Genomic DNA, 17,114 nt, shown 5'->3' with positions numbered 1-17,114 from the left:
AAATAAGAAGGCCAAGGGTTTTGCCCATGTGCTGGACACCCCCCCCCCCTGCAGAAAATCTCTAACCTCCTGGTACCAGTGGATGTCTCATAAAAATCTCACCAATCTTGCTACTTTCTTCTGAAGCACTACACTGCCATGTCTGATACATTTCCTAAGTACCCCGAGTTTGGCTTGGGGTACTTAGATTGGCGCCCCTGAGCAATGTTCCCTCTAAGGTGTGTGCCTGTGCTCAAATTGTGAGGCCAGCGCATACAACAAATTGTGGTGCGCACAAAGAATTTTGTCTGAAAACACAAAATGTTGTATTAATTCTGACCTTTGTTTCTTTTTCTGGCTGTTCAGTGCAGAGAAAAACTGGACTTTCCAGTACAAATGAGGGACTGCAGGTTGAGTCAAAAGAGGGATTGTCCCTCTAAAAACAGGACAGTTGGCAGGAATGCAAAAGTGCTTTTACCCAAAGAGTTATGTGTAAGGGAAGCTTGACAGTATTTTACACACGTTAAAGGGCACCTATCCCATCTACATTTTCCCCACTGGAGAGTGGGCTAACAGTGTCTGCACTCCAGTTGGGAGAAACAAAAATATTTCTTTCCTTGGGGAAAAGCTTCTAGTGCAGGCAGCATTTTGTGGCCCATGCATGTGCAAGTGTTTGCACACTGATGCTTGTGAGGGGTTATTTCTTGAAGAAATACTATTATTTCTAATAACTGACGGTGGGGGAAGCAGTCTTTATGTAATCCGTGCCTTTTAAATTTGTAATTTATGCATTTGTCAATTTTGGGCATTTTTATATATCAATGTTTATCACCAGTGTAATAAAATAGTGCCATAACTAAAGCATCTTTTTTCACAATTCTTTTTTACATGTAACATTGATACAAATGGATGGAGTTTAAAATGTAAATTTAATTTTAGTGCTAATAATTCTCTTTTATCAGGTTACAAAATTGAAAATCCAGAAATTTTGTTCAAAATCAAAATTGCAGATAAAACTTGTGTGCGCATTGATATTAATTCCCAAGAAAGAGAAAATATTAAAAGTAAAGGTAAGAATTTTTTTTTTTCTAAATAATTTGCCTGATGCAATTTATGATTTAATTCACCATCTCTGTTCATAACAAAGTACAGGTATCGGACCTGTTATCCAGAATGCTGGTTTTCCGGATAACGGATCTTTATGCAATTTGGATCATACCTTAAGTCTACTAGAAAATCATGTAAACATTAAATCAATCAAATAGGCTGTTTTTGCTTCTAATAAGGATTAATTATATTTTAGTTTGGATTAAGCATATTATATAATGAAGTCTTATTGCTGACCCAGTCCATACGTGCCTTATTTTGTTTTTTGTAGCCGTTGAAAAAAACACGATTGATTAAAAAAAATCTTGTTTTTATTCGTGTCTATGATATCTTAAACTTTCATTAATTTACTAAGTGAAAAAATGTGTGGTTTTATTTTTTGCAGATCTTCCTGATGTAGTAGTAAGAATAAAAGAGCAAACTCTGCTTCCTTGCACCAAAGAGAGAAAAAGTTTCAAAGAGAACCAGAATACAGATTCACCAGCCCAATGTGAGAATGTTTTAGTGTCAAAGTTTCACACCTGTGAAATGCAAAAGCTCCCCTTTCTCTTTCACACAAGCAAATACAGATATGTTATGGTGGCTTATTTCTATTACCAATCCAACCAGTTGCATTTTATTTATTATTATAATTATTATTATTTTGGTATCTTCTTATGTTTAAGATTCTACTTTTCTGTATTACAGCATTTCTTTTAATCACATCAGCTATTTCCTTGAACATAAAGGAGGAGCAGCCTCATACTGAAGTTCCATCTTGTAAGGATAAGGTCACACTGGGAGATTCGGGGAGATTTTGTCGCCTGGCCACTAATCGCCTCTTCCTTGGGGTGACTAATCCCCCCCGAACGGTTTCCCCCTGTCTTCTGCCTGCTAGAATGAAAAATCGACTGCGGCATGGCACTCGCGGCACTTCATTTTCCGAAATTGCCTTACAAGGAAACTTCGGGCGACTTCGGAAAACAAAGTGCCGCAAGTGTCATGCTGCAGGCGATTTTTCATTCTAGCAGGGGGAAGCAGTTCTGCGGGCGACTAAATCTCTGTGTGACATTACCCTAAAAGTCAGACAGGTGTAAACAGTAAACGTTGTTTTCCTCTTCATTTATATTATTTTATCAAATCACATTTGTAGCATTATTCTTTTAAGGAAGCATTAATCAAGCAAGGAGATGGTTTTGCACATCTTACTTGTTTAAAGATCTGTTAATTGGATTAAATGTAGTATGGCAGTGTTTTATAAATACTGGAAAGTGCCAGCTATAGATAGGTGGCTACTAGAGAAAATCCTGTTAATTGATGAGAAGCTGAAAGACTGACATTCTGTGCACAGCAAACATATTCTTCACCTGTTGTGGTGTCAGGTTTGAAAGTGAATTTCTAGGAAGATTTCCTTGCTTACAATGAATCCATAAAAGTAAGTTTAGCAGATGTTAATCTGGAATTAGAACTGGTTAAATGAATTGTTCAGTGTAAAAATAAAAACTGGGTAAATAGATAGGCTGTGCAAAATAAAAAATGTTTCTAATATAGTTAGTTAGCCAAAAATGTAATGTATAAAGGCTGGAGTGACTGGATGTGTAACATAATAGCCAGAGCACTTCTTCCTGCTTTTAAGCTCTCTTGGTTTACACTGACTGGTTACCGGGCAGTAACCAATCAGAGACTTGAGGGAGGGCCATCTTTTGCTTTTGAATCTGAGCTGAATGCTGAGGATCAATTACAAACTCACTGAACAGATTTGTACCATGAGGCCCCCTTCAAGTCGCTGACTAGCTCAGAGTTATAGAGCTGAAAAGCAGGAAATAGTGTTCTGGCTATTATGTTAGATCTCTAGTCACTCCAGCCTTTATACATTACATTTTTGGCTAACTTACTATGTTAGAAACATTTTTTTTTTGCACAGCCTGTCTGTCTATTTACCCAGTATTTATTTTCACACTGAACTGTTCCTTTAAGAATGTTGTTGTGTGATGGGGTAGGTGTTGTATAGTGTAGGAAGACTGTATTGTTTTGTTTTTTTTAGATTCTGATTGCTAAAAGTATTTGTGTATTATCACAAAATTGATGCAAAGTGATATGTAAAACACTAGTAAAAATGAATAAATAAGAAGCATTGGTAGTGAATATAATAGGCAAGCTGTTGTAAAGAGCATGGCAGAATGATTCTGATTATGAGCCTTATTTCAACATCACAGAAGAGAAATGGTTCTTGAATTAAAGATAATTTATATTTATATTGTTGCAGCTTCTCAAGAAGATATTGGTGGTAGAAATCCGATCTTTGTTAAAACCGAAGAAGAAAGTTATTCGATAGACCATTATAATTCTGGATTTGTTCAATCTGATGGCTCCACTGCTGGTAAGATGTGATAAACACAAAACAAATCTTATTTATAGCCTTGAGACTCTTATCAATGGCTGCTACTGGGCTGTTTTTTTATTTAATATTTCTATTGATAAATATAAAGTAGCTAGATAAAGCATTCTTTATTAAGTAAAATTAACCTCTGCCTAATGGTGGCTTTAAATAAATATATGTAATATAGTTTTAAAGATTGCTTAGGAGTATATTTAATATATTTAATGCATGTCAAAAATGTTATAATGATGTTGACATCAAATATGTTAGTCATACATATGTCATATATTGTGTTCAAGAATGTGTTGGATCTTCCAGCTTTCTTTTGAAAAGTGTCATATTGCTTTGAAAAGTCGTTACTGTTTTTAACCTATCAACATCCACGATATTGGCTGACTTTACTAGTGATGTATTTTCAACTTTACATTATAATATTGTTTGTGCTTTATTTTTAAAACTGGTCCCTGCATGTTTTTTTTAAATAATTTAATGTTCTTGTAATACATTGGTTCAGCTCACACATGGTCTATTTTTTTTTTTTTGTGACAGGGCCAGTGGAAATTAAGCAGGAATCTGAACACACAAGTGATGATGCTAACAATTTTGACAATATAAGTAAGTATGTCTCCATTTCCTAGTTAAAATGTATTCTGTTAATCAGTAGGTTGCAGTCTTTGAGATCCAGTTAGCTTGAGACTAGAAGACCTTGCCATTGGCTCTTATACATATTCCTGGAACTCCAGTATATTGGGGTTAATGCTTATTTGCATTCCAAGATATTTTTTAAACTATTGCTGATACAGTCTGGCGTTTTCTAGGCTCCTAAAAAAGATACAGATATAAGCCCCCCATGCCGAATAGACAGTACAGGTATGGCATCCATTTTCCGGAAACCTGTTCTCCTGGAAACTCCGAACTATGGAAAGGCCGTCTCCCGTAGTCTCGATGTTATTTAAATAATCCAAATTTTTAGAAACGATTTGCTTTTCTCTGTAATCATAAACCAGTGCCTTCTACCTGATCCAAACTAAGATATAATGTATCCTTAATGAAAGCAAAACCAGGCTATTTTTAATATTTAATATTTATTATTGACATTATTTTCTAGTAGACTAAAGGTATAAAGATCCAAATTATGGAAATACCCATTATCTTGAAATCCCATCTATCCTGAAAGTCCCAAGCATTCTAGAAAACAGGTCCCATATCTGTACTACTACTATACCAATGTAACTTCTGATTAAGTAACAATAAAGGCAAGTAGCAAAGTAATGTATTTGTATACAATATTTAAGGGGCAAATTGTAAATATGGCTTTGGATTTGCCAGTAAATTCAGGTTTGCTTGCTATGCATACTTATTAAGTTAATCATTTACCCTAGTAGTATAGAATTTACTTTCCAAGCACTAGAAACTATGCAGACAATTTAATAAATATTAAAACTAGGTTCTCTTGTGAAGGACTAAAGGCACTGGGTAAAGTGTAACAAAACATAAGGAGCACAAATCAACAAACTTATAAAATATAAATAGTGTATAAAGCCCCTGCTATTTAAGACATTATACTTTACAAAGCTTGCCAATATGAAGATGGAAGGATCCTTTCAACGGAAAAGGGATTTTTTGCACAGCGTTCATTATTTTCTTGAAGAGGTTGTTCATCTTTGCATTAACTTTTAGTGTTATGTAGAGAGTGATATTCTTAGACAATTTGCTATTGATTTTCATTTTTTTATTGTTTTTTTTTAAATTATTTAGCTTTTCATTCAGTAGCTCTCTTTTTTGCAATTTCAGTAGTGTGATTGCTAAATTACCTTAGCAACCATGCATTGATTTGAATAAGAAACTGGAATATGAATAGGAGAGGCCTGAATAGAAATAATCTTGTCTTGCAGTATATATATTATTTCAACCTTGTTTCTTTAATCTTGGAATTCACAATCACATCAAGCCGGCAGCAGCCATTTTGTGAACAATGTTATTAAGGCAAGCTAAGCCTAAAATCTCATCTTTTTATGTCCACTTGAAATTAGGGATGCTCCGAATCCAGGATTCGGTTCGTGATTCTGCAAGGATTCAGTCTTTTTCAGCAAGATTGACATTTTTGTCAGAATCCTAATTTGCAGATGCTAATTAGGGATGGGGAATAAAATCTCGTGAATTTTTGTCACAATACAAGGAAGTAAAAAATGTTTTACCCTTCCCGCCTCTAATTTGCATATGCAAATTAGGATTTGGTTCAGTATTCAGCCGAATCTTTCGTGAAGGATTCGGGGGTTTGGCCAAATCCAAAATAGTGGATTCGGTGCATCCCTACTTGAAATGTACACTACACTGTGTAATAAATATACTGTATTTTTTCACAGTTCCAGTTGTGGTAAAGCAAGAAGATGATTCCAGCAGTCATGCATTTGAGGATACAGAACCTGTAGGATATTATAGATTATGTACGTATATTTTCCTATTCTTTATTACTGCTCGTCATTGCATGCAATCTTTAAGAGGTATTGCACTGTATTTTGAAAGCAAAAAATATGTTTTCATGCTGACAAAAAACAGAGGTGCTCTGATGTGTAAAACATGATTATCTGAGAAGTTATTTGTCAGTTAATCCAAACAAATAATCTGTGCTTCACCATCTTAAACCTATTTTCATAACTTGTATATGTTCTAAAATAGAATGCTTCTTTCAGGTGACCAAGCAAATAGTGAGGGAACTCAGCAAGGCCCAACATTAAACATGGTGAGTTTTATATCTGAGGCTTAAATAAATCATTAGTCTATTTCATTTGCTACAGGGTAGAAACTACTGTATATTTTTATGACCATAAACCTCATTTGTCTGCTAAACCATTATAGTACAGTAGAACCCCGCATTTTAGTTTTTTCAGGAGGGGACCAGAAAAAAAGGTATAAAATCTGGAAAAATGTAAAATTAAGGCAATGTATTATGTATAATATAGAGGTGGGACCTCAAAAAAGCAGTGTATAAATGAGAGAACTTAAATCAGGCAATGTAATTGAGGTTTCCCTGTATTTGTTTCTGTTAAACATACTTTGGGGTTTGTTTTAGTTTGGTCAGTATTTTGAGCACTTTAAGTTTAGAATATTGACTTTACTGCATCTCATTCACGCTCATATTTACAGCTTCTAGAATATCTGTATCTATCTTAATCCTGACTGATTTTGAAGTTGAGGTTTTATATTACTGACTGTCTTATTGTTTAACAGAAGCTTAAGGCAGAATCTCAGAGTAGAAATATTGTTTGGGTAAACCTTTAACTACCTTTATCGCCTGCCTTGCATTTTGGGGTGTTACAAGGCTTTCAGTGGGGTTCATCTTAAACCCACTTTCTCACCTGATGAGCAGAATTTTGAAATGGGGGTCATTTGTCATTATGTGACGAAGTTTAACCTCTTCAATGGGCTACTGTGAACTCTCAAGAAAATGTGCTCCTTTTAGGAGCTGCACACTTTGCCATTGAAGTGCCATGGTTCCAATACTGGATTAAATATTTGTGCCAAATATATTTGTGAAAAATGTTAGACATTTATTAAAGACCAATAAGATCTAAAACTCTATGCCTGTTTGACATGCACAGCTATACCTTTAATGAATTGTGAAGAAAAGGGTGGTGACATTCTGTGCTGGGCATACCTTCTCAGGTTCCTTTGTGGAATACATTAGAAAGTGTACACCACTCCTGTTTTGTTTAAAGGTCACACAAACATCAAAGTGATACTTGCACCCAAACCACTATTAATCAAAATACGGATCTACATGAGAAATAATCTATATGTCACGTTAGTTGACACATGTCTGTGTTTCTAAGTAAAACCATTCGAAGATTCTTAAGGGGGGGGGACTATCATGAAAATTGAATAGTCTATATGGACAGGTATGATGAAACTAATATTCTCAAATGCATTTGATTAACAAAGCTTAGTAGCCGTAAGTGAAGAGCAAAGATGGCTGCATCGTTGAAGTAAAGTTCATGTGCATCGTTCTGGTTATGCAACTTATTGTTAGGAATTTTTTACACCACAGTTTAAAAGCTAATAGCAATAGCAACACAATGGGAGGTTTAAAGGGTGTCAGAATTGCTTTAATTTAATGTATTGTAATTTGCCTGCACTATATAAATAAACGATGATGACTTCGGCTCTTGTGTGAAATTCAGTGTAGTCAAACCAAGCCTTTGAACATTACAAAGCCAGAAGTGCAGTTGAAGATGTTGCGTCTTTGGCTCTAGCATATATAAACATGATTGAAGCGAAATAAACAAATTTTTGGTCTGATCAAATGTTTTTACTTTTTTAATTAACCTAGCTTTTTGGTTATCTTATGTTGAGAGGTCTGTTAGCTTTACTGCTTTTAAAAATGTGTTTTATGGAAGTATTATTCATATTGGTGTATATCTAAAATTTATAAACATTACTATTACAACACACACGTTACCTGAATGTATCAAGATAATTTTAAATACATTTGGTACTTTCAACTTGAGAATGCTCATAATGTAACCCACATTAATTTGGGGTACATTAAACGTCACACACTACAGTATCTGTTTTGGATACTATACAGTTTAGGTGTACATCAAAAGCCTTTTTTCTCCAGCTTAAGCCATTGTTAAAGTACCCCACTAATGTCACATGATTACCAAATGGTTAACCAAAACCATCTCCGCATCCCCTTATACACTCTGCCATCATAAAATCAATTAATTGGGAATGAGCCAAATGCATAATTTTGGAACCTTCTACAAAATATTTGGCTAAATGCTTTACCAAATTCTAATTTAGATTTTACTTTTAATTATCCAGTCACATAACTTTTATGATTTCAGCTGAACACCAAATGTGATTTGGCTCATTCCTGAACTATATTCTGCATTTGGTGCATCCCTACTAAAAAAAAACTCTCACAGAGTGTTCGACTCTGTGACTGCTCATGTTTATATGATGTTTTTGATGCCGGAAAAGAAGGAAAAAGTTATATTCAACATTTAAGCAAAAAAAAAAAGCTTGTTACTCGTGTTAATATATACAAACAAAATAACTATGCAGACTTCAAGAAAATCTGCACTTTTATTTTTTTTTGGCTTTTATTGAATTTCGGGGGTACTTCATTATCGACCGCTGGAATATATCCAAATAAATCATAAGAGCATCATTCACACATAACCGTAAATGCTACAGGACTGGAGGTTTTCTTAGGGCCCCTTGGCATTACCCACAAACCGCATCTATAACCACTCAATTGAATTTGCAGATATAATGGAAAAAGATAGACACACAAACCTAAATACACATTTTTTGTGTAACACTATAATCCAGTTCAATCTATGAGCCCCAAATTATTTATATGTGTAAACTTTCATAATGCTCAAAAGTATTAAAGAGTAAGACTTTGTGGCAAATATATGTATATTAGGACTTCTTTTTTTTAAAAAAATAGAATGCAAACATAATCTGTCAGATTGGTACCAGTAATTCACATTATTTTATATCCTATGAAAAATTAGATAGACATTCAACAAACCTTAAAAGAGAAGGAAAGTGTTCTTGCACTTGGGGTGCCAAATGTTAGGCACCCCCAAGTGATTGTTTTGACTTACCTGAAACCCCAAGCCAGTGCTTCTATCAGCAGAAAACTGCACCGGCCCAGGGTTACACCAGTGAGCACCAAGTAGCGCTCCTCTTCTGTCGGGAAGAGACGGAGTCGGAGGATGATCGCTCTGTGGTGCTCGCTGGAATAACTCCGGGCCGGTGCAGTTTTCTGCTGATAGGAGCACTGGCCTGGGGTTTCAGGTAAGTCAATAAAATCACTTGGGGGTGCCTAACATTTGGCACCCCCAAGTGCAAAAATACTTTCCTTCTCCTTTAATGTTATTGTAAAATACAATTGTATTCATTAATAAAGGCTTAAATCACAGCACAAAAAGAGAGCAACATATTGACCGTTAAAACAGCTACAGCAACAACAGTGTGCAACATGTCCCTGCAGCAGCTATGTGCTGGACAACAACAGGGGAAGGATCAATCATAATTATGACAGTACTAGTCAGGAGAGGCTAACACGCTTCTTTTGATTTTCTCTTGATGCTATGCATAGCAATCTAATGTCACTAAGGGGCATGTGATAGTAATAGATTTTGCTCTGCAGAAATTGAGGTTTAATATGCTGCCAACCAACTTTCTTACATAGGATGAAACGAAGATTGGACATTACTGACCCTTTAAAATTAAAGTTGATACTACTATTCTGTCTACACACCACAGACAGGATAGTCTGGTTCTGTATTTTAACTAAATTACGACGTACAAAAAAACCCTCCTGCTTCAACTAATTCAGTTTAATGTAAAGCCTTGCAAAAATGTGTCAGCTATTTTAATATTAATTTTTCAAGGTTTTATTATTTCACCAATTGTGATTTTTAATATAAGATAATGCCTGGCAATTATGGATCACAATCCAAACTTAAGAAGAAAGATGTTTGGACTTTCAAATAAAGAAAAGGTGGGTATAACTGTAAGATTTTTTACATATTAATAAATACCAAGAAGCATTTGTTCCTTTTAAAAGAGCTGGTACTAATTAATCCTTAATATTTTTTTTTTTTTGCAGACTAAATGAAACGGTTGAGTCAAATACCTGTAAACTAGATGATGATAGCCATGAAGAACATCTAATAATGGAAAATACCAAATGGTGCACTCGTGGCTACTGCATTGCATTCAAGGGTGTATCTACAGAGGAAGCAGACCCTGCGGCTGCTGGGGGGCCCAGGAGGTATAGGGGGCCACGTGAAACCCTAATTAATGAGCCGTTTTAATATATATTGGTAAAACAGGACAACCTCTGCTTATTTGGGTGCTCTTAAATTATTTTGCTGTGGGGCACAATAACATCTAGTTATGCCACGGATTCTATTGTCATTTGTTGGTGAACTGCGATGTTGGGCAGAAGTTTAGAATGTCAGAGCACAGATGTAGCAAGTGTATTGCTGAGAAATGCATTGTTCATGTTTGAATAATAATAAGGTAAATAAATCAAACATATAGAGATTTAACATTATTTCACTTTTGTGTCACGTATTTAGGGGGTGATGTATCAACGTTCAAATTTGCATTTGTGCAACAATTCAAGTTTTTGCACAAAAACTCACAAATGTAATTTCTATTTTCAAAATCTCGAGTGTTTGGTATTTATTAAGCACAAAAACTTGCAAGAAAAAAACCCTCACAAATTGGATTTTTGATAAATAAACCCATTAGTGTTTCATTTGGCTGAGATCAGGATTGACTTGGGTTATTTTCATATTGCCGTTCCCTACTGCTGAATCGCCACCCCACAGCATGATAAACCCACACTGTATGCCACTTTAGATACTGGTCAACTATGTCAAGGGCTCTGCATATCATTGTCCTGTATATGAAGGTGGCATAATGGGCCAAAATCACTTCCAAGTGAGCAATATATATTTAACTTGAGCGCCTGGGCATTGAATAATTCTACATATAGCACATTTAATACATTTGAGAAATACCTGAGAAAAAGTCCTTCCCTCTCGGTTCTCCGTGTGCATGAGCAAGATTACATGATGTTAATTCAACTGCGATTGTACTCCATAATTTTGCAGAGATGGGAGGCACAGCACAACAGGAACTTATTTCTTTTGTACCAAAAAGAAACCTGGTCAATTATTTACTGTATATATGGAATAACATCTTTGATTGATATGAGGATGACTGCCTATCATGCTTTAATCATTTGGGTGCATGCATTTCTTGGGAAGAGAAGCAGAAGACCTATTCCATCATGTGTGGTACACTAATGATGTGCAGGTTGGGTTTTTCCAGACCCGCACCCACCCTCCACCCGTGCCCGCCTACTGGCTTCCTTATAGACCCGCTGATCTCCCTATATATATTTCTTTGCAAATATATATATACTCGTTTGGATTTCTTATAGACCCTCGCTGACCCGCCCCACTGATAACGTCACAAAAAGTGCAGGACGAGGTGAGCAGGCGCGCGTCTATAAAAGAAAAGCTTGGAAGCAGGCAGTGTATGGTGGTGGGCGGGGAAAGGCTCAACTCAGACCCGCCTGCCACCTGCGAATAGCGGGGGGAGGTAAACCCGTGGGTATTGGGCCAGCCAGCACATTACTATAGTACACGCTTTGGCCATTTTTTATTAAAATTGACGAGTACTGTGTTATTGACATGGCTGCTGATATATAAATAGTTTTTATCAGTGTTTTTTTTTCTGTTTTGTGTTTCATAAAAATGTATTTATTTTTTTCTAATAAAAATGATAAATATATAAATAATAGTCTGTCAACTTTTGTTTTTTACAGCTTACAGTATGTATCTTCATTATTTAATTCTCTCTAGTCTGATACAGTTAAGAAGACAGAACACCCTACTCCCTTTATTTGATTATGCCTATTTTCTCTTTAAAACTACACAACAGCACTTCTTAAACCATATACTATTTTTTTTTCTTTGTATCTAACGGTATAGTTGACAATATTTTCCTATTTCCACACCTTCCTGGTTTGTTTAAAAATGGTAAATTGATAAAACATACCCATTCAGAATCCGTGCTTTTGGCATCTTGAGACTGTTGCCATGTAATCCAGTCCACAACTGGACCTCACCCTAGCTAAGACAATTCCCTGGCTGTGTTTATAATAGCTTGCACAGAGAAATATCATAAAATAAGTATTCCCCTCTACTAACTACAATCTACAGGGGAATGGATAATGCAGTATTTTTATGCAGTATGACAATGCAATGAAATAAGAACTCATTTTTCAGTAATACTAAACAGTCCATTCATTTATAAGTAAAAGCATAGTTTGAATTTATCTTAGGTCATTAGAAGAGAGGTTAAAAAAAAAGCATACAGCAGAAAAAATGTAAATAAATAAATAAAAATGATTGGACAGACTTCCAGACTTATAACAAGCACAGTATAACACCGCACCCACAGTACTTAATTTGGGTATTTAGGCTGCTTCCAAACTATGCAGGAAGTTCAAGTTAAGCATGCAGGCAATAACACAGAGTTGCATGTTTTCATTCATCATGAAGAAATGCAGGACTTCAGTCTCAAATCTACCCTGTGTTGCAGCAGCAATTAAGGGTTTAGCATTTTTGCTGTTAGTGCACACACTGGCTGTGTCTCTGATGGAGAAAGTGCCATTATCCTAAATACTCTGTGGCTATACGGTTAAACTAAATTACATTTTATAAATGTAATGTTTATGCAACAGTAACGGTCTCTTAAAGTGCATGTACCTAATATTTTAAGATACCTCTCTAGGCAATGTGCTTTAAATCACACTTTGCTGTATAAAAGCAGCCTCCAGCTGATGTTAAAATCAAGATGCACTGAATGAAAAATTACTTTTCGGACAAATGCAAACCTATAAATAATAAAAACGTAAATATCTTTTGCATGTCTAACCCACCAAAGGTTGCTGCTAGCATAACAAATATGTTACCTGTATTATCCTAAAAGACTCCTTTTAAAATCTCCTTTTAATTCCATACACGTAACGTGGATAAGAAACAAAAATTTTATCCCAGGTCTCAATAACACAATATTTCAAACATGGCAGACACAAGGCATACGGAATATAAAATACATCATCACAGACAAACACACACCGCAATCAATCTCAGACTTAATACAAAAATATCCGTTCATACAAACTCAGCAATTTTCCCTAAACCAATTAATGCATTTCATCAACCAACAATTAGCTAAACTTACAGAAAAGGACAAAAACAACCCCATAGACTCTTTATAGACACGACACCGTTAAATCGACCGCACAAATTTACAGACCGATCAGAACAACAATAGATGTAGACAATAAGACTGGATAGAAACTTTGAAGGGGTGGTTCACCTTCAAACAACTAATTGTTTTCAGATAGATCACCAGTAATAAAGACTTTTTCTAATGATTTTCTGTGTGTGGCCGTTTTCTAATATTGAAGTGTGAAGTGTAATTTTTCACCTTCTGAGGCAGCTCTGGGAGGGGGGGTCGCCGACCCTGTAAACTGTTCTAAATTGATACATTTAGTTGATACATTTCTTATCTTTGTCCCTGCTGAGCATAATCACTGGGTTTCATTATAGGCAGCTGTTAAAATTGATACAATAGTTACTAATACTGCTGAGATGTTTCTGAGAAACTAAATGTTGCAAAATTGTAACAGTTTAGAGTCCACCTGAATTACTGAGCTGCCAGACTCAAACACCAGTGACACACGAACATTCAACGTTAAACTTAGATTTTGGAAAAACTAATAATGGGAAAAAGTAAATAATGGAAACTAATTGAAAAAAGTCATTATTTCTGGGGAACAATCTAAAAACAACTGAATTGGAAAAAGTGTTTGGAAGGTGAACAACCCCTTTAACTAATGAAAAAAAAACACAAACATTTTTGATACTGGCTAACCTATAAACCCTCTACCACTTACAACTAGAAAACTAACCATACAAATCTTTCACCAAACCATGTGGTACAAAACTGAATTATTGAGGGGCACTGGACCTGTCCTGGAAGCGGAACAATCCCTCTTGAATATAGAAAATCTACAATCAAATACAGTGGAACCCCCCAGGAGTCACTACCTCAATAGAATGCTAACTAGTCATCCCATGTTACAATAAGGATTCCAGTTATTTCTGCATACTACCTATTTTACACAAACCAAAGATGGTCATATTTCCAAGAACTTAGAGGTATACTAGAAAAGTTCTGATGGCTAACTTGATAAGATTTGAACTGCTACGTCTTATTCTTGACTTCCATTCTTTGACTTGTACTTGACAATTGTTTAATTTTGTTGTTACATGTAATTATTTTGCAATTCAAAGGTAAATAAAAACATTATTTGAAAAACACTACTCTGCAGTATACTGCTCTGTCGTATGGTATTCCAGTTTGATGAGGGTGATGTAGCTTGATGGGAACAGTGGATTGAACACAAAATTAGGGGTCTCTGTAGTGAGTATAATTCTGAAAAGAAATATTACAGGCCCATGTCTCATTTGTATGATGCCATTGTTGTCATGATGGAAATTCTGCACCATTTAATAACTGCCCCTACATTTATTTCACTTATATTTTCAGGTGTAACATTTTGCCCCAATTTGTGGTGGCTGACAAAAAAAAAACGGTAGACTAAATATATATTTTTTTATACTTTGCATGTGTAGTAAATGCCAAAAATGTGGCATTTGACTTCTTCCCTGTCCACATTTACACCACTCCAGAAGCATGGTGTTGCCTTTCTTCCTATAGCATAGAACAGGGAGTAAGACTTAAGCTAGCCATAGACGCAAAGATATAGTCATAAAGATCAAAGTTTCCGGTGATTTTCAGACAGTCTGTGGATCGTCTCAATATTTCCATACCATGCCGATCAGTCATTTAGTTGATTGGACGGGTTATAAGATTTCTTTCAGCTAACAATAATTTTTCTGCGTGTATTGCCTATCTGACGATATCAGTGGGTGACTTTCACTAGAATTTGTTGGACATAACTTCTGTACAATTGCTGTCACAGCCAGAATATTGATTTGTTATATTACTACTTTATTTAATTTGAATGGTTAGTGGCAGGTCAGAAGATTGGGACATCCGATACAATGATCGACCAATACAAGGGTGAAATCTGTACCAGTTATGGCCAGCTTAAAGGGATCCTGTCATCGGAAAACATGTTTTTTTCAAAACACATCAGTTAATAGTGCTACTCCAGCAGAATTCTGCACTGAAATCCATTTCTCAAAAGAGCCAACATTTTTTTTTATATTCAATTTTGAAATCTGACATGGGGCTAGACATTTTGTCAATTTCCCAGCTGCCCCATGTCATGTGACGTGTGCCTGCACTTTAGGAGAGAAATGCTTTCTGGCAGGCTGCTGTTTTTCCGTCTCAATGTAACTGAATGTGTCTCAGTGGGACATGTGTTTTTACTATTGAGTGCTGTTCTTAGATCTACCAGGCAGCTGTTATCTTGTGTTAGGGAGCTGCTATCTGGTTACCTTCCCATTGTTCTTTTGTTTGGCTGCTGGGGGGGGAAAAGGGAGGGGGTGATATCACTCCAACTTGCATTACAGCAGTAAAGAGTGATTGAAGTTTATCAGAGCACAAGTCACATGACTTGGGGCAGCTGGGAAATTGACAATATGTCTAGCCCCATGTCAGATTTCAAAATTGAATATAAAAAAATCTGTTTGCTCTTTTGAAAAATGGATTTCAGTGCAGAATTCTGCTGGAGCAGCACTATTAACGGATTCATTTTGAAAAAAATGTTTTTCCCCATGACTCCCTTTAAGACTCCATGTTGTTGGCAGGAATTTAACCGCCATGCAAACAACATAGTACTGTACTTAACAGGGAAAGTTGTTTTTACAAACAAATCATTATGCATTTAATTGTTATAGTTCATTCATGTTCTGTTATAACCTGATATTTTACAGTAAATATACCTATAGTTTTCCTTTTTGCAGCTTTATTTTCCAAATGTTTCTTTATATATAAAGTAATCTGTGTTTTCCTTACTTTATATAGGCTATTGTACCCAAATGGAGCAATATTGCTTCAGAGGTACATGAAGATCAACTTACCGTGGAAGCAATTGCTGCTAAGGTATGTATGCCTTTATGCCGTGGGTATCTCAATAAGGTTTCATGTAAACAAAACAATTTGTTGCATTTGTGTTTTGAATCAACACAAAACCAGTCATTTACATAAAATTAAAGAGATTTAGCGTAACAGTGCTTTTTTTTAATATTTAAGGCTGTTTCTACTTTTACATTTGAATGTATCACATGTTCTTAAGTTTCTAGTGAGGATGAGCCTCGTAAGTGATCTTGTATTTGTTTTACTGTAAAGTAAACACTGGTTGGAATCTAATAAATTGCAATAGTTACTTTTGGGTGATAACAGAGTTTTGACAGCACCTGGTGCAAAAGCATGCACTTCTAATACAATGAACACTGCTTTGTGCATACGTCACTTATTTCCTCTTGTTTTCCTGGTATGATAAAATGTTGTAATCTGAAATTGCATTTACAAACAAGTATTTCACGGTGAAGAAAAGAATGTTGCAAAAAGAGCTGACCATGTCCCAACATACAGTAACAATATAATAAAATAGTTTCTTGCCTAGTATGTAAAAATCACATCAAACCTAAAGTCTCATTTGCCCTACGAACTTTTGTCAACTGCGTCTCATGACACTAAGGGGCCGATTCACTAACTTCGAGTGAAGGATTCGAAGGTAAAAAACTTCGAATTTCGAAGTTTTTTTTGGGCTACTTCGACCTTAGACTACGACTATCGAAGGATTCGAACTAAAAATCGTTCGACCATTCGATAGTCGAAGTACTGTCTCTTTAAAAAAAACTTCGACCCCCTAGTGCGCCATCTAAAAGCTACCGAAGTCAATGTTGGCCTATGGGAAAGGTCCCCATAGGCTTGGCTAACTTTTTTCGATCGAAGGAATTATCCTTCGATCAAACTATCTGCGCTAAATCCTTCGACTTCGATATTCGAAGTCGAAGGATTTTAGTTCCTAGTCGAATATCGAGGGTTAATTAACCCTCGATATTCGACCCTTAGTGAATCG

The 17,114-nt window shown here is 35.7% G+C and overlaps 1 protein-coding gene across 5 annotated transcripts in view; it reads left to right on the top strand.

The window, feature by feature from the left end:
- The window catches only part of MGC115716.S (hypothetical protein MGC115716 S homeolog), a 35,003-nt gene that overhangs the window by 11,459 nt on the left and 6,430 nt on the right, over positions 1-17,114 (top strand). For all 5 annotated transcript variants that reach the window (NM_001096096.1, XM_018227037.2, XM_018227039.2 and 2 more), the window contains 7 exon segments: positions 942-1,049; positions 1,472-1,576; positions 3,332-3,445; positions 3,995-4,060; positions 5,812-5,892; positions 6,139-6,188; positions 16,055-16,132. In NM_001096096.1, the coding sequence (NP_001089565.1) occupies positions 942-1,049; positions 1,472-1,576; positions 3,332-3,445; positions 3,995-4,060; positions 5,812-5,892; positions 6,139-6,188; positions 16,055-16,132 (602 nt within the window).

Source organism: Xenopus laevis, chromosome 7S, assembly GCF_017654675.1.
Source record: "Xenopus laevis strain J_2021 chromosome 7S, Xenopus_laevis_v10.1, whole genome shotgun sequence".
NCBI classification, from domain to species: domain Eukaryota; kingdom Metazoa; phylum Chordata; class Amphibia; order Anura; family Pipidae; genus Xenopus; species Xenopus laevis.
This window is presented reverse-complemented; position numbering and strand designations above follow the sequence as displayed.